The sequence below is a fragment of the Opisthocomus hoazin genome, chromosome 29 (genome assembly GCF_030867145.1).
Source record: "Opisthocomus hoazin isolate bOpiHoa1 chromosome 29, bOpiHoa1.hap1, whole genome shotgun sequence".
Lineage (NCBI taxonomy): Eukaryota > Metazoa > Chordata > Aves > Opisthocomiformes > Opisthocomidae > Opisthocomus > Opisthocomus hoazin.
This window is the reverse complement of record NC_134442.1, coordinates 1469150-1495803: the sequence shown is the minus strand read 5'-3', so window position 1 is coordinate 1495803 and position 26654 is coordinate 1469150. Positions and strand designations below refer to the sequence as shown.

Here is a 26654-nt window from a genome sequence, read left to right as displayed (position 1 = left end):
TGTTGATCCTGCTCCTCAAGCCTTTTTTCCCCTGAGGAACTGCAGGAGCTCCTTCAGAAGAGTAAAGAATTCCACCAGCTTCTGGCGTGGAAATGGACAGGAGCTAATGCTGCCCGACTGTGTTGGTGCTGGTGTTGGCCTTGGCCTCTGAGAGGGGCTTGAGGTGGAGAGAAAATGACTCCATGGCTGTGCTGTTGGACTATCTCTTCTTGCTGAGCGCAGTCCCATCTGTAGCAGGATCCAGTCGTAGAAGTGCTGCGTGGAGGTGTAGACTCCAGGCTGGTTTGGTCTGGCACAGCCTCTCCCCCAGCTGGTCACTCCAACAAGCCAGAAGTAGTCGTTGGTGTTATCTTTGCAGACCAGAGGACCACCGCTGTCACCCTGCAGCGGAGGAGAGAGGGTTAAGGTGGTGTTGGGTGGCCCCGGTCAGCACTCTGGCTGGCTCCTTCTCTCCCGCAGCAGCTGCCAGAGCTGTCCTGACTGCACACAAAGGCTCTGCTCAGGTGCTGGAGCCTACAGAAGCTTGTCTGGCAGGGGGTGGTGGGCCGGTCAGGCAGGGCTCTCTCTCTGTCCTCTTTGCACAGTGATCCTGGATGTGTGGAAGGGGGATGTTGCAGGACTGGGCTCTGGAGCTGTGGGCTGCCCAGAGCACTAGATGGGCTTTGTGGGCAGAGAGCCAGGCCTCTGGGACAAGGGCGGCCCTGGGCAAGGACCTGCATCTGGGCAAGGGGAGGTGAACCCCAAGAGTGGAGGGGACCCAGCAGTGGCAGGCTGACTTGCCAGGCAAAGCACGCGCTGGGGCAGGTTTGGGCGGTTGCCACAGGGCTGCCTGTGCTGTTGGGGGTGGACTTGTAGCACGCTCCTACCTGGCAGGTGTCGATGCCGCCCTGCGGATAGCCAGCACACAAGTTGTGGCTGTGGATGGCCCCTCCGTACCAGCGGCTGCTGTTGCAGAGCTTGATATCGATGAGGCGGACCTTGGCCTCCTGCAGGACATAACTTGGTCCCCCAGCTGTCAGCACAGAAAGGAGTTAACAGCCAGCAGCTCGCTGCCAGTTCTCCTCTCCTCCCCCCCACCCCCCCGGTGTCTGGCTGAAGCCCTGCCCTAGGGCTGGGCTTTGCATCTCCAGAGGCACTGTGCCGCTGCTGTCTCCCTTCTGTCTTGCTTGGGGTAATGGGCCAGGCCCACCTCTCCATCGGCATGCACCCCGCAGCCCGACTCTGGCTTTCGCCTCTGCTGTCAGGAAGCCCACCCCGCCTCCCCAGTGTGCCCAGCCTGCGCTCAGGACACCACTCCCTTTTGGGAACTCACCTCTTGCAGTCGTGGAACCCCAGCCACTGACGTAGCAGCTTCTCAGCTGCGACACTCTCAGCCAGGCGTCGGGCACACAGGCAAGCTGCACGTAGTAGCCGCACAGGACAGGCTGGTCCAATTCCAGCAAGGCAATGTCGTTCCTCTGCGTGATGTTGTTGTAGTGCTCGTGAACCAGTAGCCGCTTAATAGTGCGCACTTGGGTCTCAGGGCCCAGCTGAGTCAAGTGGCTGGCCCCGATCACCACGTGCCACATGGTGATGTGCCTGCAAGGCAGGTGGAGAGAGGGGTCAGAGGGAGCGCAGCCACGTGCTGCAAGCAGCCCAGCAGTTGCCTGCCTTCTGCTGCACAGGGCAGAGAGGAAGGCAGCGCTACGGAGGGTGCGACTGCCCTAGCACGCCTTGGGCACAAGGAGTGTCGGGCGGGAGGCTGCTAGGAAGCCGTGGCGTGAGCCCAGCCCTCTCGCGAGCAGTCTCTCAGCTGGGCTTGGCAGTGCCCAGGCACTGGGCGTGCTGCAAGGAAGCGGGATGGCGCTAGCACGTGCTGCTGTGGAGCGGGCACGTGCTAGTGCTGTGGGGCTGTTCCCTGGTCCTCCTTACCCGGGCGTGATGAAGCAGTGGGCTGCTGTCAGCACCCACTGTGGGCTGATGAGCGACCCTCCGCAGACATGCGCTATGCCTCCTATGATGGGCTTCTGGATGCTGACGATCCAGGGCCAGGCCCCTAGCTGGGCATCGGTGCCACCCACGACGCGTGACATGCCGTAGTAAGAATCCATGGGCCGGTGCCCGCAGGTCCCTCTGTAAGCAGAAACTGATGAATGTCCTGCTCGGTGGCTTGCTGCTGTTGAGGCTGCAGGTCAGCCCCCTTCCCCCCCACCAGGCGCTGCATGGACAGCAGGACCGCGGAACCCTGTGGGGCATGCGTCCATCTACCCCTGTTTGTGCTTGAGCCCCGTAGGCGAGTTGTGCCAGCGGCCTGGCTGCTGGCAAGGAACTGAGGCTCCCACATGGCGTTTGGGAAGCTTTGGTGTGGCCAGGGGGAAAAGCGAGCACCCGCCAGTGAAGCCCACAAGGGCTGCCCCAGCTCCCTCCCAGAGCCTCGGGCCACTTACCCACAGTTGTCCCACATGCCGTACGCCGGCCAGCACACGGCCAGCAGGACCAGGACGGGGAGAAAATTCATGGCTGCCAGCGGCACGTGGCAGCTGCAAGAAGCGAGAGCTGGTGGCCAGCAGTGCAGCAGCCGACGTAGTGCCTGCAGCAGTCCCGCTGCCCAGGGAACCCTTGGCCCCGTGGCTGATGTCACAGAGTGGCTGGTTCCGGGTGCTGGGCACGGTGGATTCTAGGGGGGGGCGGGCAACATGGAGGGTTCCGAGCAGGAGGGGAGGCAGAAGCTGGGCTCGGACACCCCCAGCAGACCCCCGCTGAATGCTCTGCTTGCGGGACGAGGCTCTGCAGACCTCGTGGCAGGCAGCAGCGCCTGCCTCCCAGTGCTGCCTGCTAACAGCTAGCCGGGAAAACCAAGTGTGGCACCATAGCCTCTTTGGGAAGTTCACTGCCACCCCGCTCTGCGCAGCCGCTTGCCACCAGGTCCTTCCCAAAGAAACTGACACCGCAGAACGGAACTACTACAGGCAGTAGGCACCTGGTTGGGGGCTGAAGAGCCAATCTGCTTACAGCCGCGGCAGGCAAGCAGGGATGTGCAAGCCAAATCAACCAAGTATAGCCAAGCACTGCCATCCTGTCCTGCACAAAGCACAGCGAAACACAGATGGAGCACGCTCCACGCTGGCTCTGTCTGCCACCGCAACGCCCTCTGACAGGCTCCGTGTCCTTGCTGTCTACCAGCTACATTGCTCTTCTGGGCCAACACTGGTGCGGGCAGTCGCACTGCCTGCTATGCGTGGCCACAGACGTGCAATTGGAAGCAGCATGGCTTCATAGGCACTAGAAGACGTCCCCAAACAAACCGCACTCCACGCTGCTTTGGTTTTCAAAAATTGACCTGAAGGTGGTGCCCGATATCTGCTTAGAGCAGGCAGAAGGTGGCCTTGGAGAACGTCACTTGTCTTCTGTGGATACTCTGTGATGCCAGCAGCAGATTTTTGCAGGTGGTTAAGACGGAATGGTGTGAGAGGTGGGCACACTTCAGCAATATGTGAAGGAAGAGCTGGGGTCATTCTGGGGAGAGCACTCTGGCAGAGACAGCTTTGCTTGTTTGGCTGAGCCCTGTCCCTAATCACCACAGCCCCCAAACAGGTAGTGCAGAGGGGACGTGCCTAGGTGGGAAGCAGCTCGGGGTATGCGTGGTCAAGCACCTCCAAGTCCTTCCTGACTCCAGCAGGTGGAGATGTGGCCGGTGGTTGGCAGGCCTGGTCCTCTTGTAAGGTCTGTGAATGCTGGGGCTGATCAGTCAGGTAGGCTGCAGCCACATGCCACCCACGGGACTGAAAAGGTCTCTGTCCTCTTGCTCGAGAGCTAGGCCAGCTTCAGGTTCGCTAGTGCACTGCGCACGCACACAGCGCTCCCACCAGGAGCTGGCCCGAGACACTCGGTCTTTCCAACTGCGGGGTCCCTATGACCTGTGTTCCCTTCTGCCATCGCCAGCAGCCAGGCCGCTAGACCCACCCCTCTAGCAGGTACAGAGCGGGGCCACACAGAAAAGGATGTGGAATGGCTCTCAAGAAGAAGGTCGGACAGGCTGTGGGGAGTAGGGACAGGGTTCAGCCAAACAAGCTAAGCAACCGGCACTTTGCTTATGCTCAAGGACGAGCTTCTTGAGCCCCCCTTCTCTCCATTTTCCACACTTATTCATCCCCCTCGACTTCCTTGGCTCCTCACTTTCTCTGCCCTTGTCTCCTCCCAATCAAGGGACCTAGCCCCGCCTACTAGTCCCCCTTGCTCCCAGGTCTGTCACATCTGGGAACAGATTGGGTCTTTCAGGGGCTGTTAGCTAGGTCATCTTGGCCTTGCGTGGCATTACTGCAGTGGTTTCCTGGCTACAGCTGTCCCTGCCAGAGTCCTCTTCCCAGAATGACCCCGGCTCTTCCTTCAGATATTGCTGAAGTCTGGCCACCTCTCACACCATTCCCCCTTAACTTCTGGTGACATCTGGCTCTTCCTCATGGCACTGTAACTCCTGCCAGCTTTCTTTCATCTTTCCATTTAGCAAAGGCTTCAACCAGGTCCTAATCATCATCCCCAGAGTTGTCTGCAGGTCGCATCATTATTTTGCATCCTCTTGCTAGCCTCAATGTGCCAGTCTTCTTCATGCCATGGTGGCTCTGAGCACGCTCCTGTCTGACCAGCCATGGTGTCAGCCCTGCTGAGCGACTCTTGCCCTTTGTGCCCTCCTTGACTGCCTGCAGCCCCATTTTGCCGGGCGTGGAAATCCTTGCCTTGCGCACGAGAGTGAATTGGACTCAGGCACGGTTAACTGTGAAACCTGGCAACTTTATTCCAAGAACTAAGTCAGCTTCAGCATTTGTGTGCACTGGGAAGTGTTGCGGAGGAAGAACCGGACTCGACACGATGATCAATGTGATCACGTACAAGCCGTTTATTAGCCTCAGATAGCTCACTTTTATATTCCCCACTACATACGCGGCGATTCCCCATTGGTGATAATCAATTTAACTCACATAGTAACTCGATTATGATTGGTGTGCGTCACTAGCTCACGCGCAGTGCTCGTGGCCTTCTTGCAGGCGGCAAGTTCCTCTTCGGCATCTGGGAGTTGTTTGTCTCTGCATTCTTACTTCCTCATTCCAACCGCAGTTTGTCCTCTGGATGCTCTTGCGGCCTTATGCTAAGGCTCTGCGGCCTTAGGCTAAGGCTTCATGGCCTTCTAGAGAAATGCTGGATTGCTCACATGTCCCCAGTCCTTTAATGCTTCATCCTCCACAGGGAGGAGAGCGGGCAGCACAGAGCAGGCCTTTGATGCTGAGGCTGCCTTTGGAGCAGCAGGCATTGCCCCAGAAGGAAATGATCATGGTCCAGTGCAGCCTGCGCTGGTTCCTGTTGATCCTGCTCCTCAAGCCTTTTTTCCCCTGAGGAACTGCAGGAGCTCCTTCAGAAGAGTAAAGAATTCCACCAGCTTCTGGCGTGGAAATGGACAGGAGCTAATGCTGCCCGACTGTGTTGGTGCTGGTGTTGGCCTTGGCCTCTGAGAGGGGCTTGAGGTGGAGAGAAAATGACTCCATGGCTGTGCTGTTGGACTATCTCTTCTTGCTGAGCGCAGTCCCATCTGTAGCAGGATCCAGTCGTAGAAGTGCTGCATGGAGGTGTAGACTCCAGGCTGGTTTGGTCTGGCACAGCCTCTCCCCCAGCTGGTCACTCCAACAAGCCAGAAGTAGTCGTTGGTGTTATCTTTGCAGACCAGAGGACCACCGCTGTCACCCTGCAGCGGAGGAGAGAGGGTTAAGGTGGTGTTGGGTGGCCCCGGTCAGCACTCTGGCTGGCTCCTTCTCTCCCGCAGCAGCTGCCAGAGCTGTCCTGACTGCACACAAAGGCTCTGCTCAGGTGCTGGAGCCTACAGAAGCTTGTCTGGCAGGGGGTGGTGGGCCGGTCAGGCAGGGCTCTCTCTCTGTCCTCTTTGCACAGTGATCCTGGATGTGTGGAAGGGGGATGTTGCAGGACTGGGCTCTGGAGCTGTGGGCTGCCCAGAGCACTAGATGGGCTTTGTGGGCAGAGAGCCAGGCCTCTGGGACAAGGGCGGCCCTGGGCAAGGACCTGCATCTGGGCAAGGGGAGGTGAACCCCAAGAGTGGAGGGGACCCAGCAGTGGCAGGCTGACTTGCCAGGCAAAGCACGCGCTGGGGCAGGTTTGGGCGGTTGCCACAGGGCTGCCTGTGCTGTTGGGGGTGGACTTGTAGCACGCTCCTACCTGGCAGGTGTCGATGCCGCCCTGCGGATAGCCAGCACACAAGTTGTGGCTGTGGATGGCCCCTCCGTACCAGCGGCTGCTGTTGCAGAGCTTGATATCGATGAGGCGGACCTTGGCCTCCTGCAGGACATAACTTGGTCCCCCAGCTGTCAGCACAGAAAGGAGTTAACAGCCAGCAGCTCGCTGCCAGTTCTCCTCTCCTCCCCCCCACCCCCCCCGGTGTCTGGCTGAAGCCCTGCCCTAGGGCTGGGCTTTGCGTCTCCAGAGGCACTGTGCCGCTGCTGTCTCCCTTCTGTCTTGCTTGGGGTAATGGGCCAGGCCCACCTCTCCATCGGCATGCACCCCGCAGCCCGACTCTGGCTTTCGCCTCTGCTGTCAGGAAGCCCACCCCGCCTCCCCAGTGTGCCCAGCCTGCGCTCAGGACACCACTCCCTTTTGGGAACTCACCTCTTGCAGTCGTGGAACCCCAGCCACTGACGTAGCAGCTTCTCAGCTGCGACACTCTCAGCCAGGCGTCGGGCACACAGGCAAGCTGCACGTAGTAGCCGCACAGGACAGGCTGGTCCAATTCCAGCAAGGCAATGTCGTTCCTCTGCGTGATGTTGTTGTAGTGCTCGTGAACCAGTAGCCGCTTAATAGTGCGCACTTGGGTCTCAGGGCCCAGCTGAGTCAAGTGGCTGGCCCCGATCACCACGTGCCACATGGTGATGTGCCTGCAAGGCAGGTGGAGAGAGGGGTCAGAGGGAGCGCAGCCACGTGCTGCAAGCAGCCCAGCAGTTGCCTGCCTTCTGCTGCACAGGGCAGAGAGGAAGGCAGCGCTACGGAGGGTGCGACTGCCCTAGCACGCCTTGGGCACAAGGAGTGTCGGGCGGGAGGCTGCTAGGAAGCCGTGGCGTGAGCCCAGCCCTCTCGCGAGCAGTCTCTCAGCTGGGCTTGGCAGTGCCCAGGCACTGGGCGTGCTGCAAGGAAGCGGGATGGCGCTAGCACGTGCTGCTGTGGAGCGGGCACGTGCTAGTGCTGTGGGGCTGTTCCCTGGTCCTCCTTACCCGGGCGTGATGAAGCAGTGGGCTGCTGTCAGCACCCACTGTGGGCTGATGAGCGACCCTCCGCAGACATGCGCTATGCCTCCTATGATGGGCTTCTGGATGCTGACGATCCAGGGCCAGGCCCCTAGCTGGGCATCGGTGCCACCCACGACGCGTGACATGCCGTAGTAAGAATCCATGGGCCGGTGCCCGCAGGTCCCTCTGTAAGCAGAAACTGATGAATGTCCTGCTCGGTGGCTTGCTGCTGTTGAGGCTACAGGTCAGCCCCCTTCCCCCCCACCAGGCGCTGCATGGACAGCAGGACCGCGGAACCCTGTGGGGCATGCGTCCATCTACCCCTGTTTGTGCTTGAGCCCCGTAGGCGAGTTGTGCCAGCGGCCTGGCTGCTGGCAAGGAACTGAGGCTCCCACATGGCGTTTGGGAAGCTTTGGTGTGGCCAGGGGGAAAAGCGAGCACCCGCCAGTGAAGCCCACAAGGGCTGCCCCAGCTCCCTCCCAGAGCCTCGGGCCACTTACCCACAGTTGTCCCACATGCCGTACGCCGGCCAGCACACGGCCAGCAGGACCAGGACGGGGAGAAAATTCATGGCTGCCAGCGGCACGTGGCAGCTGCAAGAAGCGAGAGCTGGTGGCCAGCAGTGCAGCAGCCGACATAGTGCCTGCAGCAGTCCCGCTGCCCAGGGAACCCTTGGCCCCGTGGCTGATGTCACAGAGTGGCTGGTTCCGGGTGCTGGGCACGGTGGATTCTAGGGGGGGGCGGGCAACATGGAGGGTTCCGAGCAGGAGGGGAGGCAGAAGCTGGGCTCGGACACCCCCAGCAGACCCCCGCTGAATGCTCTGCTTGCGGGACGAGGCTCTGCAGACCTCGTGGCAGGCAGCAGCGCCTGCCTCCCAGTGCTGCCTGCTAACAGCTAGCCGGGAAAAACAAGTGTGGCACCATAGCCTCTTTGGGAAGTTCACTGCCACCCCGCTCTGCGCAGCCGCTTGCCACCAGGTCCTTCCCAAAGAAACTGACACCGCAGAACGGAACTACTACAGGCAGTAGGCACCTGGTTGGGGGCTGAAGAGCCAATCTGCTTACAGCCGCGGCAGGCAAGCAGGGATGTGCAAGCCAAATCAACCAAGTATAGCCAAGCACTGCCATCCTGTCCTGCACAAAGCACAGCGAAACACAGATGGAGCACGCTCCACGCTGGCTCTGTCTGCCACCGCAACGCCCTCTGACAGGCTCCGTGTCCTTGCTGTCTACCAGCTACATTGCTCTTCTGGGCCAACACTGGTGCGGGCAGTCGCACTGCCTGCTATGCGTGGCCACAGACGTGCAATTGGAAGCAGCATGGCTTCATAGGCACTAGAAGACGTCCCCAAACAAACCGCACTCCACGCTGCTTTGGTTTTCAAAAATTGACCTGAAGGTGGTGCCCGATATCTGCTTAGAGCAGGCAGAAGGTGGCCTTGGAGAACGTCACTTGTCTTCTGTGGATACTCTGTGATGCCAGCAGCAGATTTTTGCAGGTGGTTAAGACGGAATGGTGTGAGAGGTGGGCACACTTCAGCAATATGTGAAGGAAGAGCTGGGGTCATTCTGGGGAGAGCACTCTGGCAGAGACAGCTTTGCTTGTTTGGCTGAGCCCTGTCCCTAATCACCACAGCCCCCAAACAGGTAGTGCAGAGGGGACGTGCCTAGGTGGGAAGCAGCTCGGGGTATGCGTGGTCAAGCACCTCCAAGTCCTTCCTGACTCCAGCAGGTGGAGATGTGGCCGGTGGTTGGCAGGCCTGGTCCTCTTGTAAGGTCTGTGAATGCTGGGGCTGATCAGTCAGGTAGGCTGCAGCCACATGCCACCCACGGGACTGAAAAGGTCTCTGTCCTCTTGCTCGAGAGCTAGGCCAGCTTCAGGTTCGCTAGTGCACTGCGCACGCACACAGCGCTCCCACCAGGAGCTGGCCCGAGACACTCGGTCTTTCCAACTGCGGGGTCCCTATGACCTGTGTTCCCTTCTGCCATCGCCAGCAGCCAGGCCGCTAGACCCACCCCTCTAGCAGGTACAGAGCGGGGCCACACAGAAAAGGATGTGGAATGGCTCTCAAGAAGAAGGTCGGACAGGCTGTGGGGAGTAGGGACAGGGTTCAGCCAAACAAGCTAAGCAACCGGCACTTTGCTTATGCTCAAGGACGAGCTTCTTGAGCCCCCCTTCTCTCCATTTTCCACACTTATTCATCCCCCTCGACTTCCTTGGCTCCTCACTTTCTCTGCCCTTGTCTCCTCCCAATCAAGGGACCTAGCCCCGCCTACTAGTCCCCCTTGCTCCCAGGTCTGTCACATCTGGGAACAGATTGGGTCTTTCAGGGGCTGTTAGCTAGGTCATCTTGGCCTTGCGTGGCATTACTGCAGTGGTTTCCTGGCTACAGCTGTCCCTGCCAGAGTCCTCTTCCCAGAATGACCCCGGCTCTTCCTTCAGATATTGCTGAAGTCTGGCCACCTCTCACACCATTCCCCCTTAACTTCTGGTGACATCTGGCTCTTCCTCATGGCACTGTAACTCCTGCCAGCTTTCTTTCATCTTTCCATTTAGCAAAGGCTTCAACCAGGTCCTAATCATCATCCCCAGAGTTGTCTGCAGGTCGCATCATTATTTTGCATCCTCTTGCTAGCCTCAATGTGCCAGTCTTCTTCATGCCATGGTGGCTCTGAGCACGCTCCTGTCTGACCAGCCATGGTGTCAGCCCTGCTGAGCGACTCTTGCCCTTTGTGCCCTCCTTGACTGCCTGCAGCCCCATTTTGCCGGGCGTGGAAATCCTTGCCTTGCGCACGAGAGTGAATTGGACTCAGGCACGGTTAACTGTGAAACCTGGCAACTTTATTCCAAGAACTAAGTCAGCTTCAGCATTTGTGTGCACTGGGAAGTGTTGCGGAGGAAGAACCGGACTCGACACGATGATCAATGTGATCACGTACAAGCCGTTTATTAGCCTCAGATAGCTCACTTTTATATTCCCCACTACATACGCGGCGATTCCCCATTGGTGATAATCAATTTAACTCACATAGTAACTCGATTATGATTGGTGTGCGTCACTAGCTCACGCGCAGTGCTCGTGGCCTTCTTGCAGGCGGCAAGTTCCTCTTCGGCATCTGGGAGTTGTTTGTCTCTGCATTCTTACTTCCTCATTCCAACCGCAGTTTGTCCTCTGGATGCTCTTGCGGCCTTATGCTAAGGCTCTGCGGCCTTAGGCTAAGGCTTCATGGCCTTCTAGAGAAATGCTGGATTGCTCACATGTCCCCAGTCCTTTAATGCTTCATCCTCCACAGGGAGGAGAGCGGGCAGCACAGAGCAGGCCTTTGATGCTGAGGCTGCCTTTGGAGCAGCAGGCATTGCCCCAGAAGGAAATGATCATGGTCCAGTGCAGCCTGCGCTGGTTCCTGTTGATCCTGCTCCTCAAGCCTTTTTTCCCCTGAGGAACTGCAGGAGCTCCTTCAGAAGAGTAAAGAATTCCACCAGCTTCTGGCGTGGAAATGGACAGGAGCTAATGCTGCCCGACTGTGTTGGTGCTGGTGTTGGCCTTGGCCTCTGAGAGGGGCTTGAGGTGGAGAGAAAATGACTCCATGGCTGTGCTGTTGGACTATCTCTTCTTGCTGAGCGCAGTCCCATCTGTAGCAGGATCCAGTCGTAGAAGTGCTGCATGGAGGTGTAGACTCCAGGCTGGTTTGGTCTGGCACAGCCTCTCCCCCAGCTGGTCACTCCAACAAGCCAGAAGTAGTCGTTGGTGTTATCTTTGCAGACCAGAGGACCACCGCTGTCACCCTGCAGCGGAGGAGAGAGGGTTAAGGTGGTGTTGGGTGGCCCCGGTCAGCACTCTGGCTGGCTCCTTCTCTCCCGCAGCAGCTGCCAGAGCTGTCCTGACTGCACACAAAGGCTCTGCTCAGGTGCTGGAGCCTACAGAAGCTTGTCTGGCAGGGGGTGGTGGGCCGGTCAGGCAGGGCTCTCTCTCTGTCCTCTTTGCACAGTGATCCTGGATGTGTGGAAGGGGGATGTTGCAGGACTGGGCTCTGGAGCTGTGGGCTGCCCAGAGCACTAGATGGGCTTTGTGGGCAGAGAGCCAGGCCTCTGGGACAAGGGCGGCCCTGGGCAAGGACCTGCATCTGGGCAAGGGGAGGTGAACCCCAAGAGTGGAGGGGACCCAGCAGTGGCAGGCTGACTTGCCAGGCAAAGCACGCGCTGGGGCAGGTTTGGGCGGTTGCCACAGGGCTGCCTGTGCTGTTGGGGGTGGACTTGTAGCACGCTCCTACCTGGCAGGTGTCGATGCCGCCCTGCGGATAGCCAGCACACAAGTTGTGGCTGTGGATGGCCCCTCCGTACCAGCGGCTGCTGTTGCAGAGCTTGATATCGATGAGGCGGACCTTGGCCTCCTGCAGGACATAACTTGGTCCCCCAGCTGTCAGCACAGAAAGGAGTTAACAGCCAGCAGCTCGCTGCCAGTTCTCCTCTCCTCCCCCCCACCCCCCCGGTGTCTGGCTGAAGCCCTGCCCTAGGGCTGGGCTTTGCGTCTCCAGAGGCACTGTGCCGCTGCTGTCTCCCTTCTGTCTTGCTTGGGGTAATGGGCCAGGCCCACCTCTCCATCGGCATGCACCCCGCAGCCCGACTCTGGCTTTCGCCTCTGCTGTCAGGAAGCCCACCCCGCCTCCCCAGTGTGCCCAGCCTGCGCTCAGGACACCACTCCCTTTTGGGAACTCACCTCTTGCAGTCGTGGAACCCCAGCCACTGACGTAGCAGCTTCTCAGCTGCGACACTCTCAGCCAGGCGTCGGGCACACAGGCAAGCTGCACGTAGTAGCCGCACAGGACAGGCTGGTCCAATTCCAGCAAGGCAATGTCGTTCCTCTGCGTGATGTTGTTGTAGTGCTCGTGAACCAGTAGCCGCTTAATAGTGCGCACTTGGGTCTCAGGGCCCAGCTGAGTCAAGTGGCTGGCCCCGATCACCACGTGCCACATGGTGATGTGCCTGCAAGGCAGGTGGAGAGAGGGGTCAGAGGGAGCGCAGCCACGTGCTGCAAGCAGCCCAGCAGTTGCCTGCCTTCTGCTGCACAGGGCAGAGAGGAAGGCAGCGCTACGGAGGGTGCGACTGCCCTAGCACGCCTTGGGCACAAGGAGTGTCGGGCGGGAGGCTGCTAGGAAGCCGTGGCGTGAGCCCAGCCCTCTCGCGAGCAGTCTCTCAGCTGGGCTTGGCAGTGCCCAGGCACTGGGCGTGCTGCAAGGAAGCGGGATGGCGCTAGCACGTGCTGCTGTGGAGCGGGCACGTGCTAGTGCTGTGGGGCTGTTCCCTGGTCCTCCTTACCCGGGCGTGATGAAGCAGTGGGCTGCTGTCAGCACCCACTGTGGGCTGATGAGCGACCCTCCGCAGACATGCGCTATGCCTCCTATGATGGGCTTCTGGATGCTGACGATCCAGGGCCAGGCCCCTAGCTGGGCATCGGTGCCACCCACGACGCGTGACATGCCGTAGTAAGAATCCATGGGCCGGTGCCCGCAGGTCCCTCTGTAAGCAGAAACTGATGAATGTCCTGCTCGGTGGCTTGCTGCTGTTGAGGCTACAGGTCAGCCCCCTTCCCCCCCACCAGGCGCTGCATGGACAGCAGGACCGCGGAACCCTGTGGGGCATGCGTCCATCTACCCCTGTTTGTGCTTGAGCCCCGTAGGCGAGTTGTGCCAGCGGCCTGGCTGCTGGCAAGGAACTGAGGCTCCCACATGGCGTTTGGGAAGCTTTGGTGTGGCCAGGGGGAAAAGCGAGCACCCGCCAGTGAAGCCCACAAGGGCTGCCCCAGCTCCCTCCCAGAGCCTCGGGCCACTTACCCACAGTTGTCCCACATGCCGTACGCCGGCCAGCACACGGCCAGCAGGACCAGGACGGGGAGAAAATTCATGGCTGCCAGCGGCACGTGGCAGCTGCAAGAAGCGAGAGCTGGTGGCCAGCAGTGCAGCAGCCGACGTAGTGCCTGCAGCAGTCCCGCTGCCCAGGGAACCCTTGGCCCCGTGGCTGATGTCACAGAGTGGCTGGTTCCGGGTGCTGGGCACGGTGGATTCTAGGGGGGGGCGGGCAACATGGAGGGTTCCGAGCAGGAGGGGAGGCAGAAGCTGGGCTCGGACACCCCCAGCAGACCCCCGCTGAATGCTCTGCTTGCGGGACGAGGCTCTGCAGACCTCGTGGCAGGCAGCAGCGCCTGCCTCCCAGTGCTGCCTGCTAACAGCTAGCCGGGAAAACCAAGTGTGGCACCATAGCCTCTTTGGGAAGTTCACTGCCACCCCGCTCTGCGCAGCCGCTTGCCACCAGGTCCTTCCCAAAGAAACTGACACCGCAGAACGGAACTACTACAGGCAGTAGGCACCTGGTTGGGGGCTGAAGAGCCAATCTGCTTACAGCCGCGGCAGGCAAGCAGGGATGTGCAAGCCAAATCAACCAAGTATAGCCAAGCACTGCCATCCTGTCCTGCACAAAGCACAGCGAAACACAGATGGAGCACGCTCCACGCTGGCTCTGTCTGCCACCGCAACGCCCTCTGACAGGCTCCGTGTCCTTGCTGTCTACCAGCTACATTGCTCTTCTGGGCCAACACTGGTGCGGGCAGTCGCACTGCCTGCTATGCGTGGCCACAGACGTGCAATTGGAAGCAGCATGGCTTCATAGGCACTAGAAGACGTCCCCAAACAAACCGCACTCCACGCTGCTTTGGTTTTCAAAAATTGACCTGAAGGTGGTGCCCGATATCTGCTTAGAGCAGGCAGAAGGTGGCCTTGGAGAACGTCACTTGTCTTCTGTGGATACTCTGTGATGCCAGCAGCAGATTTTTGCAGGTGGTTAAGACGGAATGGTGTGAGAGGTGGGCACACTTCAGCAATATGTGAAGGAAGAGCTGGGGTCATTCTGGGGAGAGCACTCTGGCAGAGACAGCTTTGCTTGTTTGGCTGAGCCCTGTCCCTAATCACCACAGCCCCCAAACAGGTAGTGCAGAGGGGACGTGCCTAGGTGGGAAGCAGCTCGGGGTATGCGTGGTCAAGCACCTCCAAGTCCTTCCTGACTCCAGCAGGTGGAGATGTGGCCGGTGGTTGGCAGGCCTGGTCCTCTTGTAAGGTCTGTGAATGCTGGGGCTGATCAGTCAGGTAGGCTGCAGCCACATGCCACCCACGGGACTGAAAAGGTCTCTGTCCTCTTGCTCGAGAGCTAGGCCAGCTTCAGGTTCGCTAGTGCACTGCGCACGCACACAGCGCTCCCACCAGGAGCTGGCCCGAGACACTCGGTCTTTCCAACTGCGGGGTCCCTATGACCTGTGTTCCCTTCTGCCATCGCCAGCAGCCAGGCCGCTAGACCCACCCCTCTAGCAGGTACAGAGCGGGGCCACACAGAAAAGGATGTGGAATGGCTCTCAAGAAGAAGGTCGGACAGGCTGTGGGGAGTAGGGACAGGGTTCAGCCAAACAAGCTAAGCAACCGGCACTTTGCTTATGCTCAAGGACGAGCTTCTTGAGCCCCCCTTCTCTCCATTTTCCACACTTATTCATCCCCCTCGACTTCCTTGGCTCCTCACTTTCTCTGCCCTTGTCTCCTCCCAATCAAGGGACCTAGCCCCGCCTACTAGTCCCCCTTGCTCCCAGGTCTGTCACATCTGGGAACAGATTGGGTCTTTCAGGGGCTGTTAGCTAGGTCATCTTGGCCTTGCGTGGCATTACTGCAGTGGTTTCCTGGCTACAGCTGTCCCTGCCAGAGTCCTCTCCCCAGAATGACCCCGGCTCTTCCTTCAGATATTGCTGAAGTCTGGCCACCTCTCACACCATTCCCCCTTAACTTCTGGTGACATCTGGCTCTTCCTCATGGCACTGTAACTCCTGCCAGCTTTCTTTCATCTTTCCATTTAGCAAAGGCTTCAACCAGGTCCTAATCATCATCCCCAGAGTTGTCTGCAGGTCGCATCATTATTTTGCATCCTCTTGCTAGCCTCAATGTGCCAGTCTTCTTCATGCCATGGTGGCTCTGAGCACGCTCCTGTCTGACCAGCCATGGTGTCAGCCCTGCTGAGCGACTCTTGCCCTTTGTGCCCTCCTTGACTGCCTGCAGCCCCATTTTGCCGGGCGTGGAAATCCTTGCCTTGCGCACGAGAGTGAATTGGACTCAGGCACGGTTAACTGTGAAACCTGGCAACTTTATTCCAAGAACTAAGTCAGCTTCAGCATTTGTGTGCACTGGGAAGTGTTGCGGAGGAAGAACCGGACTCGACACGATGATCAATGTGATCACGTACAAGCCGTTTATTAGCCTCAGATAGCTCACTTTTATATTCCCCACTACATACGCGGCGATTCCCCATTGGTGATAATCAATTTAACTCACATAGTAACTCGATTATGATTGGTGTGCGTCACTAGCTCACGCGCAGTGCTCGTGGCCTTCTTGCAGGCGGCAAGTTCCTCTTCGGCATCTGGGAGTTGTTTGTCTCTGCATTCTTACTTCCTCATTCCAACCGCAGTTTGTCCTCTGGATGCTCTTGCGGCCTTATGCTAAGGCTCTGCGGCCTTAGGCTAAGGCTTCATGGCCTTCTAGAGAAATGCTGGATTGCTCACATGTCCCCAGTCCTTTAATGCTTCATCCTCCACAGGGAGGAGAGCGGGCAGCACAGAGCAGGCCTTTGATGCTGAGGCTGCCTTTGGAGCAGCAGGCATTGCCCCAGAAGGAAATGATCATGGTCCAGTGCAGCCTGCGCTGGTTCCTGTTGATCCTGCTCCTCAAGCCTTTTTTCCCCTGAGGAACTGCAGGAGCTCCTTCAGAAGAGTAAAGAATTCCACCAGCTTCTGGCGTGGAAATGGACAGGAGCTAATGCTGCCCGACTGTGTTGGTGCTGGTGTTGGCCTTGGCCTCTGAGAGGGGCTTGAGGTGGAGAGAAAATGACTCCATGGCTGTGCTGTTGGACTATCTCTTCTTGCTGAGCGCAGTCCCATCTGTAGCAGGATCCAGTCGTAGAAGTGCTGCGTGGAGGTGTAGACTCCAGGCTGGTTTGGTCTGGCACAGCCTCTCCCCCAGCTGGTCACTCCAACAAGCCAGAAGTAGTCGTTGGTGTTATCTTTGCAGACCAGAGGACCACCGCTGTCACCCTGCAGCGGAGGAGAGAGGGTTAAGGTGGTGTTGGGTGGCCCCGGTCAGCACTCTGGCTGGCTCCTTCTCTCCCGCAGCAGCTGCCAGAGCTGTCCTGACTGCACACAAAGGCTCTGCTCAGGTGCTGGAGCCTACAGAAGCTTGTCTGGCAGGGGGTGGTGGGCCGGTCAGGCAGGGCTCTCTCTCTGTCCTCTTTGCACAGTGATCCTGGATGTGTGGAAGGGGGATGTTGCAGGACTGGGCTCTGGAGCTGTGGGCTGCCCAGAGCACTAGATGGGCTTTGTGGGCAGAGAGCCAGGCCTCTGGGACAAGGGCGGCCCTGGGCAAGGACCTGCATCTGGGCAAGGGGAGGTGAACCCCAAGAGTGGAGGGGACCCAGCAGTGGCAGGCTGACTTGCCAGGCAAAGCACGCGCTGGGGCAGGTTTGGGCGGTTGCCACAGGGCTGCCTGTGCTGTTGGGGGTGGACTTGTAGCACGCTCCTACCTGGCAGGTGTCGATGCCGCCCTGCGGATAGCCAGCACACAAGTTGTGGCTGTGGATGGCCCCTCCGTACCAGCGGCTGCTGTTGCAGAGCTTGATATCGATGAGGCGGACCTTGGCCTCCTGCAGGACATAACTTGGTCCCCCAGCTGTCAGCACAGAAAGGAGTTAACAGCCAGCAGCTCGCTGCCAGTTCTCCTCTCCTCCCCCCCACCCCCCCGGTGTCTGGCTGAAGCCCTGCCCTAGGGCTGGGCTTTGCGTCTCCAGAGGCACTGTGCCGCTGCTGTCTCCCTTCTGTCTTGCTTGGGGTAATGGGCCAGGCCCACCTCTCCATCGGCATGCACCCCGCAGCCCGACTCTGGCTTTCGCCTCTGCTGTCAGGAAGCCCACCCCGCCTCCCCAGTGTGCCCAGCCTGCGCTCAGGACACCACTCCCTTTTGGGAACTCACCTCTTGCAGTCGTGGAACCCCAGCCACTGACGTAGCAGCTTCTCAGCTGCGACACTCTCAGCCAGGCGTCGGGCACACAGGCAAGCTGCACGTAGTAGCCGCACAGGACAGGCTGGTCCAATTCCAGCAAGGCAATGTCGTTCCTCTGCGTGATGTTGTTGTAGTGCTCGTGAACCAGTAGCCGCTTAATAGTGTGCACTTGGGTCTCAGGGCCCAGCTGAGTCAAGTGGCTGGCCCCGATCACCACGTGCCACATGGTGATGTGCCTGCAAGGCAGGTGGAGAGAGGGGTCAGAGGGAGCGCAGCCACGTGCTGCAAGCAGCCCAGCAGTTGCCTGCCTTCTGCTGCACAGGGCAGAGAGGAAGGCAGCGCTACGGAGGGTGCGACTGCCCTAGCACGCCTTGGGCACAAGGAGTGTCGGGCGGGAGGCTGCTAGGAAGCCGTGGCGTGAGCCCAGCCCTCTCACGAGCAGTGTCTCAGCTGGGCTTGGCAGTGCCCAGGCACTGGGCGTGCTGCAAGGAAGCGAGATGGCGCTAGCACGTGCTGCTGTGGAGCGGGCACGTGCTAGTGCTGTGGGGCTGTTCCCTGGTCCTCCTTACCCGGGCGTGATGAAGCAGTGGGCTGCTGTCAGCACCCACTGTGGGCTGATGAGCGACCCTCCGCAGACATGCGCTATGCCTCCTATGATGGGCTTCTGGATGCTGACGATCCAGGGCCAGGCCCCTAGCTGGGCATCGGTGCCACCCACGACGCGTGACATGCCGTAGTAAGAATCCATGGGCCGGTGCCCGCAGGTCCCTCTGTAAGCAGAAACTGATGAATGTCCTGCTCGGTGGCTTGCTGCTGTTGAGGCTGCAGGTCAGCCCCCTTCCCCCCCACCAGGCGCTGCATGGACAGCAGGACCGCGGAACCCTGTGGGGCATGCGTCCATCTACCCCTGTTTGTGCTTGAGCCCCGTAGGCGAGTTGTGCCAGCGGCCTGGCTGCTGGCAAGGAACTGAGGCTCCCACATGGCGTTTGGGAAGCTTTGGTGTGGCCAGGGGGAAAAGCGAGCACCCGCCAGTGAAGCCCACAAGGGCTGCCCCAGCTCCCTCCCAGAGCCTCGGGCCACTTACCCACAGTTGTCCCACATGCCGTACGCCGGCCAGCACACGGCCAGCAGGACCAGGACGGGGAGAAAATTCATGGCTGCCAGCGGCACGTGGCAGCTGCAAGAAGCGAGAGCTGGTGGCCAGCAGGGCAGCAGCCGACGTAGTGCCTGCAGCAGTCCCGCTGCCCAGGGAACCCTTGGCCCCGTGGCTGATGTCACAGAGTGGCTGGTTCCGGGTGCTGGGCACGGTGGATTCTAGGGGGGGGCGGGCAACATGGAGGGTTCCGAGCAGGAGGGGAGGCAGAAGCTGGGCTCGAACACCCCCAGCAGACCCCCGCTGAATGCTCTGCTTGCGGGACGAGGCTCTGCAGACCTCGTGGCAGGCAGCAGCGCCTGCCTCCCAGTGCTGCCTGCTAACAGCTAGCCGGGAAAACCAAGTGTGGCACCATAGCCTCTTTGGGAAGTTCACTGCCACCCCGCTCTGCGCAGCCGCTTGCCACCAGGTCCTTCCCAAAGAAACTGACACCGCAGAACGGAACTACTACAGGCAGTAGGCACCTGGTTGGGGGCTGAAGAGCCAATCTGCTTACAGCCGCGGCAGGCAAGCAGGGATGTGCAAGCCAAATCAACCAAGTATAGCCAAGCACTGCCATCCTGTCCTGCACAAAGCACAGCGAAACACAGATGGAGCACGCTCCACGCTGGCTCTGTCTGCCACCGCAACGCCCTCTGACAGGCTCCGTGTCCTTGCTGTCTACCAGCTACATTGCTCTTCTGGGCCAACACTGGTGCGGGCAGTCGCACTGCCTGCTATGCGTGGCCACAGACGTGCAATTGGAAGCAGCATGGCTTCATAGGCACTAGAAGACGTCCCCAAACAAACCGCACTCCACGCTGCTTTGGTTTTCAAAAATTGACCTGAAGGTGGTGCCCGATATCTGCTTAGAGCAGGCAGAAGGTGGCCTTGGAGAACGTCACTTGTCTTCTGTGGATACTCTGTGATGCCAGCAGCAGATTTTTGCAGGTGGTTAAGACGGAATGGTGTGAGAGGTGGGCACACTTCAGCAATATGTGAAGGAAGAGCTGGGGTCATTCTGGGGAGAGCACTCTGGCAGAGACAGCTTTGCTTGTTTGGCTGAGCCCTGTCCCTAATCACCACAGCCCCCAAACAGGTAGTGCAGAGGGGACGTGCCTAGGTGGGAAGCAGCTCGGGGTATGCGTGGTCAAGCACCTCCAAGTCCTTCCTGACTCCAGCAGGTGGAGATGTGGCCGGTGGTTGGCAGGCCTGGTCCTCTTGTAAGGTCTGTGAATGCTGGGGCTGATCAGTCAGGTAGGTTGCAGCCACATGCCACCCACGGGACTGAAAAGGTCTCTGTCCTCTTGCTCGAGAGCTAGGCCAGCTTCAGGTTCGCTAGTGCACTGCGCACGCACACAGCGCTCCCACCAGGAGCTGGCCCGAGACACTCGGTCTTTCCAACTGCGGGGTCCCTATGACCTGTGTTCCCTTCTGCCATCGCCAGCAGCCAGGCCGCTAGACCCACCCCTCTAGCAGGTACAGAGCGGGGCCACACAGAAAAGGATGTGGAATGGCTCTCAAGAAGAAGGTCGGACAGGCTGTGGGGAGTAGGGACAGGGTTCAGCCAAACAAGCTAAGCAACCGGCACTTTGCTTATGCTCAAGGACGAGCTTCTTGAGCCCCCCTTCTCTCCATTTTCCACACTTATTCATCCCCCTCGACTTCCTTGGCTCCTCACTTTCTCTGCCCTTGTCTCCTCCCAATCAAGGGACCTAGCCCCGCCTACTAGTCCCCCTTGCTCCCAGGTCTGTCACATCTGGGAACAGATTAGGTCTTTCAGGGGCTGTTAGCTAGGTCATCTTGGCCTTGCGTGGCATTACTGCAGTGGTTTCCTGGCTACAGCTGTCCCTGCCAGAGTCCTCTCCCCAGAATGACCCCGGCTCTTCCTTCAGATATTGCTGAAGTCTGGCCACCTCTCACACCATTCCCCCTTAACTTCTGGTGACATCTGGCTCTTCCTCATGGCACTGTAACTCCTGCCAGCTTTCTTTCATCTTTCCATTTAGCAAAGGCTTCAACCAGGTCCTAATCATCATCCCCAGAGTTGTCTGCAGGTCGCATCATTATTTTGCATCCTCTTGCTAGCCTCAATGTGCCAGTCTTCTTCATGCCATGGTGGCTCTGAGCACGCTCCTGTCTGACCAGCCATGGTGTCAGCCCTGCTGAGCGACTCTTGCCCTTTGCGCCCTCCTTGACTGCCTGCAGCCCCATTTTGCCGGGCGTGGAAATCCTTGCCTTGCGCACGAGAGTGAATTGGACTCAGGCACGGTTAACTGTGAAACCTGGCAACTTTATTCCAAGAACTAAGTCAGCTTCAGCATTTGTGTGCACTGGGAAGTGTTGCGGAGGAAGAACCGGACTCGACACGATGATCAATGTGATCACGTACAAGCCGTTTATTAGCCTCAGATAGCTCACTTTTATATTCCCCACTACATACGCGGCGATTCCCCATTGGTGATAATCAATTTAACTCACATAGTAACTCGATTATGATTGGTGTGCGTCACTAGCTCACGCGCAGTGCTCGTGGCCTTCTTGCAGGCGGCAAGTTCCTCTTCGGCATCTGGGAGTTGTTTGTCTCTGCATTCTTACTTCCTCATTCCAACCGCAGTTTGTCCTCTGGATGCTCTTGCGGCCTTATGCTAAGGCTCTGCGGCCTTAGGCTAAGGCTTCATGGCCTTCTAGAGAAATGCTGGATTGCTCACATGTCCCCAGTCCTTTAATGCTTCATCCTCCACAGGGAGGAGAGCGGGCAGCACAGAGCAGGCCTTTGATGCTGAGGCTGCCTTTGGAGCAGCAGGCATTGCCCCAGAAGGAAATGATCATGGTCCAGTGCAGCCTGCGCTGGTTCCTGTTGATCCTGCTCCTCAAGCCTTTTTTCCCCTGAGGAACTGCAGGAGCTCCTTCAGAAGAGTAAAGAATTCCACCAGCTTCTGGCGTGGAAATGGACAGGAGCTAATGCTGCCCGACTGTGTTGGTGCTGGTGTTGGCCTTGGCCTCTGAGAGGGGCTTGAGGTGGAGAGAAAATGACTCCATGGCTGTGCTGTTGGACTATCTCTTCTTGCTGAGCGCAGTCCCATCTGTAGCAGGATCCAGTCGTAGAAGTGCTGCGTGGAGGTGTAGACTCCAGGCTGGTTTGGTCTGGCACAGCCTCTCCCCCAGCTGGTCACTCCAACAAGCCAGAAGTAGTCGTTGGTGTTATCTTTGCAGACCAGAGGACCACCGCTGTCACCCTGCAGCGGAGGAGAGAGGGTTAAGGTGGTGTTGGGTGGCCCCGGTCAGCACTCTGGCTGGCTCCTTCTCTCCCGCAGCAGCTGCCAGAGCTGTCCTGACTGCACACAAAGGCTCTGCTCAGGTGCTGGAGCCTACAGAAGCTTGTCTGGCAGGGGGTGGTGGGCCAGTCAGGCAGGGCTCTCTCTCTGTCCTCTTTGCACAGTGATCCTGGATGTGTGGAAGGGGGATGTTGCAGGACTGGGCTCTGGAGCTGTGGGCTGCCCAGAGCACTAGATGGGCTTTGTGGGCAGAGAGCCAGGCCTCTGGGACAAGGGCGGCCCTGGGCAAGGACTGCATCTGGGCAAGGGGAGGTGAACCCCAAGAGTGGAGGGGACCCAGCAGTGGCAGGCTGACTTGCCAGGCAAAGCACGCGCTGGGGCAGGTTTGGGCGGTTGCCACAGGGCTGCCTGTGCTGTTGGGGGTGGACTTGTAGCACGCTCCTACCTGGCAGGTGTCGATGCCGCCCTGCGGATAGCCAGCACACAAGTTGTGGCTGTGGATGGCCCCTCCGTACCAGCGGCTGCTGTTGCAGAGCTTGATATCGATGAGGCGGACCTTGGCCTCCTGCAGGACATAACTTGGTCCCCCAGCTGTCAGCACAGAAAGGAGTTAACAGCCAGCAGCTCGCTGCCAGTTCTCCTCTCCTCCCCCCCACCCCCCCGGTGTCTGGCTGAAGCCCTGCCCTAGGGCTGGGCTTTGCGTCTCCAGAGGCACTGTGCCGCTGCTGTCTCCCTTCTGTCTTGCTTGGGGTAATGGGCCAGGCCCACCTCTCCATCGGCATGCACCCCGCAGCCCGACTCTGGCTTTCGCCTCTGCTGTCAGGAAGCCCACCCCGCCTCCCCAGTGTGCCCAGCCTGCGCTCAGGACACCACTCCCTTTTGGGAACTCACCTCTTGCAGTCGTGGAACCCCAGCCACTGACGTAGCAGCTTCTCAGCTGCGACACTCTCAGCCAGGCGTCGGGCACACAGGCAAGCTGCACGTAGTAGCCGCACAGGACAGGCTGGTCCAATTCCAGCAAGGCAATGTCGTTCCTCTGCGTGATGTTGTTGTAGTGCTCGTGAACCAGTAGCCGCTTAATAGTGTGCACTTGGGTCTCAGGGCCCAGCTGAGTCAAGTGGCTGGCCCCGATCACCACGTGCCACATGGTGATGTGCCTGCAAGGCAGGTGGAGAGAGGGGTCAGAGGGAGCGCAGCCACGTGCTGCAAGCAGCCCAGCAGTTGCCTGCCTTCTGCTGCACAGGGCAGAGAGGAAGGCAGCGCTACGGAGGGTGCGACTGCCCTAGCACGCCTTGGGCACAAGGAGTGTCGGGCGGGAGGCTGCTAGGAAGCCGTGGCGTGAGCCCAGCCCTCTCACGAGCAGTGTCTCAGCTGGGCTTGGCAGTGCCCAGGCACTGGGCGTGCTGCAAGGAAGCGAGATGGCGCTAGCACGTGCTGCTGTGGAGCGGGCACGTGCTAGTGCTGTGGGGCTGTTCCCTGGTCCTCCTTACCCGGGCGTGATGAAGCAGTGGGCTGCTGTCAGCACCCACTGTGGGCTGATGAGCGACCCTCCGCAGACATGCGCTATGCCTCCTATGATGGGCTTCTGGATGCTGACGATCCAGGGCCAGGCCCCTAGCTGGGCATCGGTGCCACCCACGACGCGTGACATGCCGTAGTAAGAATCCATGGGCCGGTGCCCGCAGGTCCCTCTGTAAGCAGAAACTGATGAATGTCCTGCTCGGTGGCTTGCTGCTGTTGAGGCTGCAGGTCAGCCCCCTTCCCCCCCACCAGGCGCTGCATGGACAGCAGGACCGCGGAACCCTGTGGGGCATGCGTCCATCTACCCCTGTTTGTGCTTGAGCCCCGTAGGCGAGTTGTGCCAGCGGCCTGGCTGCTGGCAAGGAACTGAGGCTCCCACATGGCGTTTGGGAAGCTTTGGTGTGGCCAGGGGGAAAAGCGAGCACCCGCCAGTGAAGCCCACAAGGGCTGCCCCAGCTCCCTCCCAGAGCCTCGGGCCACTTACCCACAGTTGTCCCACATGCCGTACGCCGGCCAGCACACGGCCAGCAGGACCAGGACGGGGAGAAAATTCATGGCTGCCAGCGGCACGTGGCAGCTGCAAGAAGCGAGAGCTGGTGGCCAGCAGGGCAGCAGCCGACGTAGTGCCTGCAGCAGTCCCGCTGCCCAGGGAACCCTTGGCCCCGTGGCTGATGTCACAGAGTGGCTGGTTCCGGGTGCTGGGCACGGTGGATTCTAGGGGGGGGCGGGCAACATGGAGGGTTCCGAGCAGGAGGGGAGGCAGAAGCTGGGCTCGAACACCCCCAGCAGACCCCCGCTGAATGCTCTGCTTGCGGGACGAGGCTCTGCAGACCTCGTGGCAGGCAGCAGCGCCTGCCTCCCAGTGCTGCCTGCTAACAGCTAGCCGGGAAAACCAAGTGTGGCACCATAGCCTCTTTGGGAAGTTCACTGCCACCCCGCTCTGCGCAGCCGCTTGCCACCAGGTCCTTCCCAAAGAAACTGACACCGCAGAACGGAACTACTACAGGCAGTAGGCACCTGGTTGGGGGCTGAAGAGCCAATCTGCTTACAGCCGCGGCAGGCAAGCAGGGATGTGCAAGCCAAATCAACCAAGTATAGCCAAGCACTGCCATCCTGTCCTGCACAAAGCACAGCGAAACACAGATGGAGCACGCTCCACGCTGGCTCTGTCTGCCACCGCAACGCCCTCTGACAGGCTCCGTGTCCTTGCTGTCTACCAGCTACATTGCTCTTCTGGGCCAACACTGGTGCGGGCAGTCGCACTGCCTGCTATGCGTGGCCACAGACGTGCAATTGGAAGCAGCATGGCTTCATAGGCACTAGAAGACGTCCCCAAACAAACCGCACTCCACGCTGCTTTGGTTTTCAAAAATTGACCTGAAGGTGGTGCCCGATATCTGCTTAGAGCAGGCAGAAGGTGGCCTTGGAGAACGTCACTTGTCTTCTGTGGATACTCTGTGATGCCAGCAGCAGATTTTTGCAGGTGGTTAAGACGGAATGGTGTGAGAGGTGGGCACACTTCAGCAATATGTGAAGGAAGAGCTGGGGTCATTCTGGGGAGAGCACTCTGGCAGAGACAGCTTTGCTTGTTTGGCTGAGCCCTGTCCCTAATCACCACAGCCCCCAAACAGGTAGTGCAGAGGGGACGTGCCTAGGTGGGAAGCAGCTCGGGGTATGCGTGGTCAAGCACCTCCAAGTCCTTCCTGACTCCAGCAGGTGGAGATGTGGCCGGTGGTTGGCAGGCCTGGTCCTCTTGTAAGGTCTGTGAATGCTGGGGCTGATCAGTCAGGTAGGTTGCAGCCACATGCCACCCACGGGACTGAAAAGGTCTCTGTCCTCTTGCTCGAGAGCTAGGCCAGCTTCAGGTTCGCTAGTGCACTGCGCACGCACACAGCGCTCCCACCAGGAGCTGGCCCGAGACACTCGGTCTTTCCAACTGCGGGGTCCCTATGACCTGTGTTCCCTTCTGCCATCGCCAGCAGCCAGGCCGCTAGACCCACCCCTCTAGCAGGTACAGAGCGGGGCCACACAGAAAAGGATGTGGAATGGCTCTCAAGAAGAAGGTCGGACAGGCTGTGGGGAGTAGGGACAGGGTTCAGCCAAACAAGCTAAGCAACCGGCACTTTGCTTATGCTCAAGGACGAGCTTCTTGAGCCCCCCTTCTCTCCATTTTCCACACTTATTCATCCCCCTCGACTTCCTTGGCTCCTCACTTTCTCTGCCCTTGTCTCCTCCCAATCAAGGGACCTAGCCCCGCCTACTAGTCCCCCTTGCTCCCAGGTCTGTCACATCTGGGAACAGATTAGGTCTTTCAGGGGCTGTTAGCTAGGTCATCTTGGCCTTGCGTGGCATTACTGCAGTGGTTTCCTGGCTACAGCTGTCCCTGCCAGAGTCCTCTCCCCAGAATGACCCCGGCTCTTCCTTCAGATATTGCTGAAGTCTGGCCACCTCTCACACCATTCCCCCTTAACTTCTGGTGACATCTGGCTCTTCCTCATGGCACTGTAACTCCTGCCAGCTTTCTTTCATCTTTCCATTTAGCAAAGGCTTCAACCAGGTCCTAATCATCATCCCCAGAGTTGTCTGCAGGTCGCATCATTATTTTGCATCCTCTTGCTAGCCTCAATGTGCCAGTCTTCTTCATGCCATGGTGGCTCTGAGCACGCTCCTGTCTGACCAGCCATGGTGTCAGCCCTGCTGAGCGACTCTTGCCCTTTGCGCCCTCCTTGACTGCCTGCAGCCCCATTTTGCCGGGCGTGGAAATCCTTGCCTTGCGCACGAGAGTGAATTGGACTCAGGCACGGTTAACTGTGAAACCTGGCAACTTTATTCCAAGAACTAAGTCAGCTTCAGCATTTGTGTGCACTGGGAAGTGTTGCGGAGGAAGAACCGGACTCGACACGATGATCAATGTGATCACGTACAAGCCGTTTATTAGCCTCAGATAGCTCACTTTTATATTCCCCACTACATACGCGGCGATTCCCCATTGGTGATAATCAATTTAACTCACATAGTAACTCGATTATGATTGGTGTGCGTCACTAGCTCACGCGCAGTGCTCGTGGCCTTCTTGCAGGCGGCAAGTTCCTCTTCGGCATCTGGGAGTTGTTTGTCTCTGCATTCTTACTTCCTCATTCCAACCGCAGTTTGTCCTCTGGATGCTCTTGCGGCCTTATGCTAAGGCTCTGCGGCCTTAGGCTAAGGCTTCATGGCCTTCTAGAGAAATGCTGGATTGCTCACATGTCCCCAGTCCTTTAATGCTTCATCCTCCACAGGGAGGAGAGCGGGCAGCACAGAGCAGGCCTTTGATGCTGAGGCTGCCTTTGGAGCAGCAGGCATTGCCCCAGAAGGAAATGATCATGGTCCAGTGCAGCCTGCGCT

At 59.0% G+C, this 26654-nt stretch overlaps 1 protein-coding gene across 1 annotated transcript; it reads right to left on the bottom strand.

Moving 5' to 3' along the window:
• Nucleotides 1–15: 15 nt before the first annotated feature.
• Nucleotides 16–26634, bottom strand: LOC142364784 (acrosin-like). Its single transcript, XM_075444912.1, has 5 exons — nucleotides 26616–26634; nucleotides 1912–2035; nucleotides 1335–1578; nucleotides 867–989; nucleotides 16–381 (listed from the first exon to the last, which is right to left on the bottom strand). The coding sequence occupies exons 1-5, from the start codon at nucleotides 26632–26634 to the stop codon at nucleotides 16–18; spliced, it is 876 nt and encodes a 291-aa protein (XP_075301027.1).
• Nucleotides 26635–26654: the final 20 nt, after the last annotated feature.

Coding starts and splice junctions, on each gene's coding strand:
- LOC142364784 (XM_075444912.1), bottom strand. Junction 990..1,334: donor GAAGCTGCTACGTCAGTGGC/TGGGGTTCCACG, acceptor AGTTATGTCCTG/CAGGAGGCCAAGGTCCGCCT. Junction 382..866: donor GCGGCATCGACACCTGCCAG/GTAGGAGCGTGC, acceptor CCTCCGCTGCAG/GGTGACAGCGGTGGTCCTCT.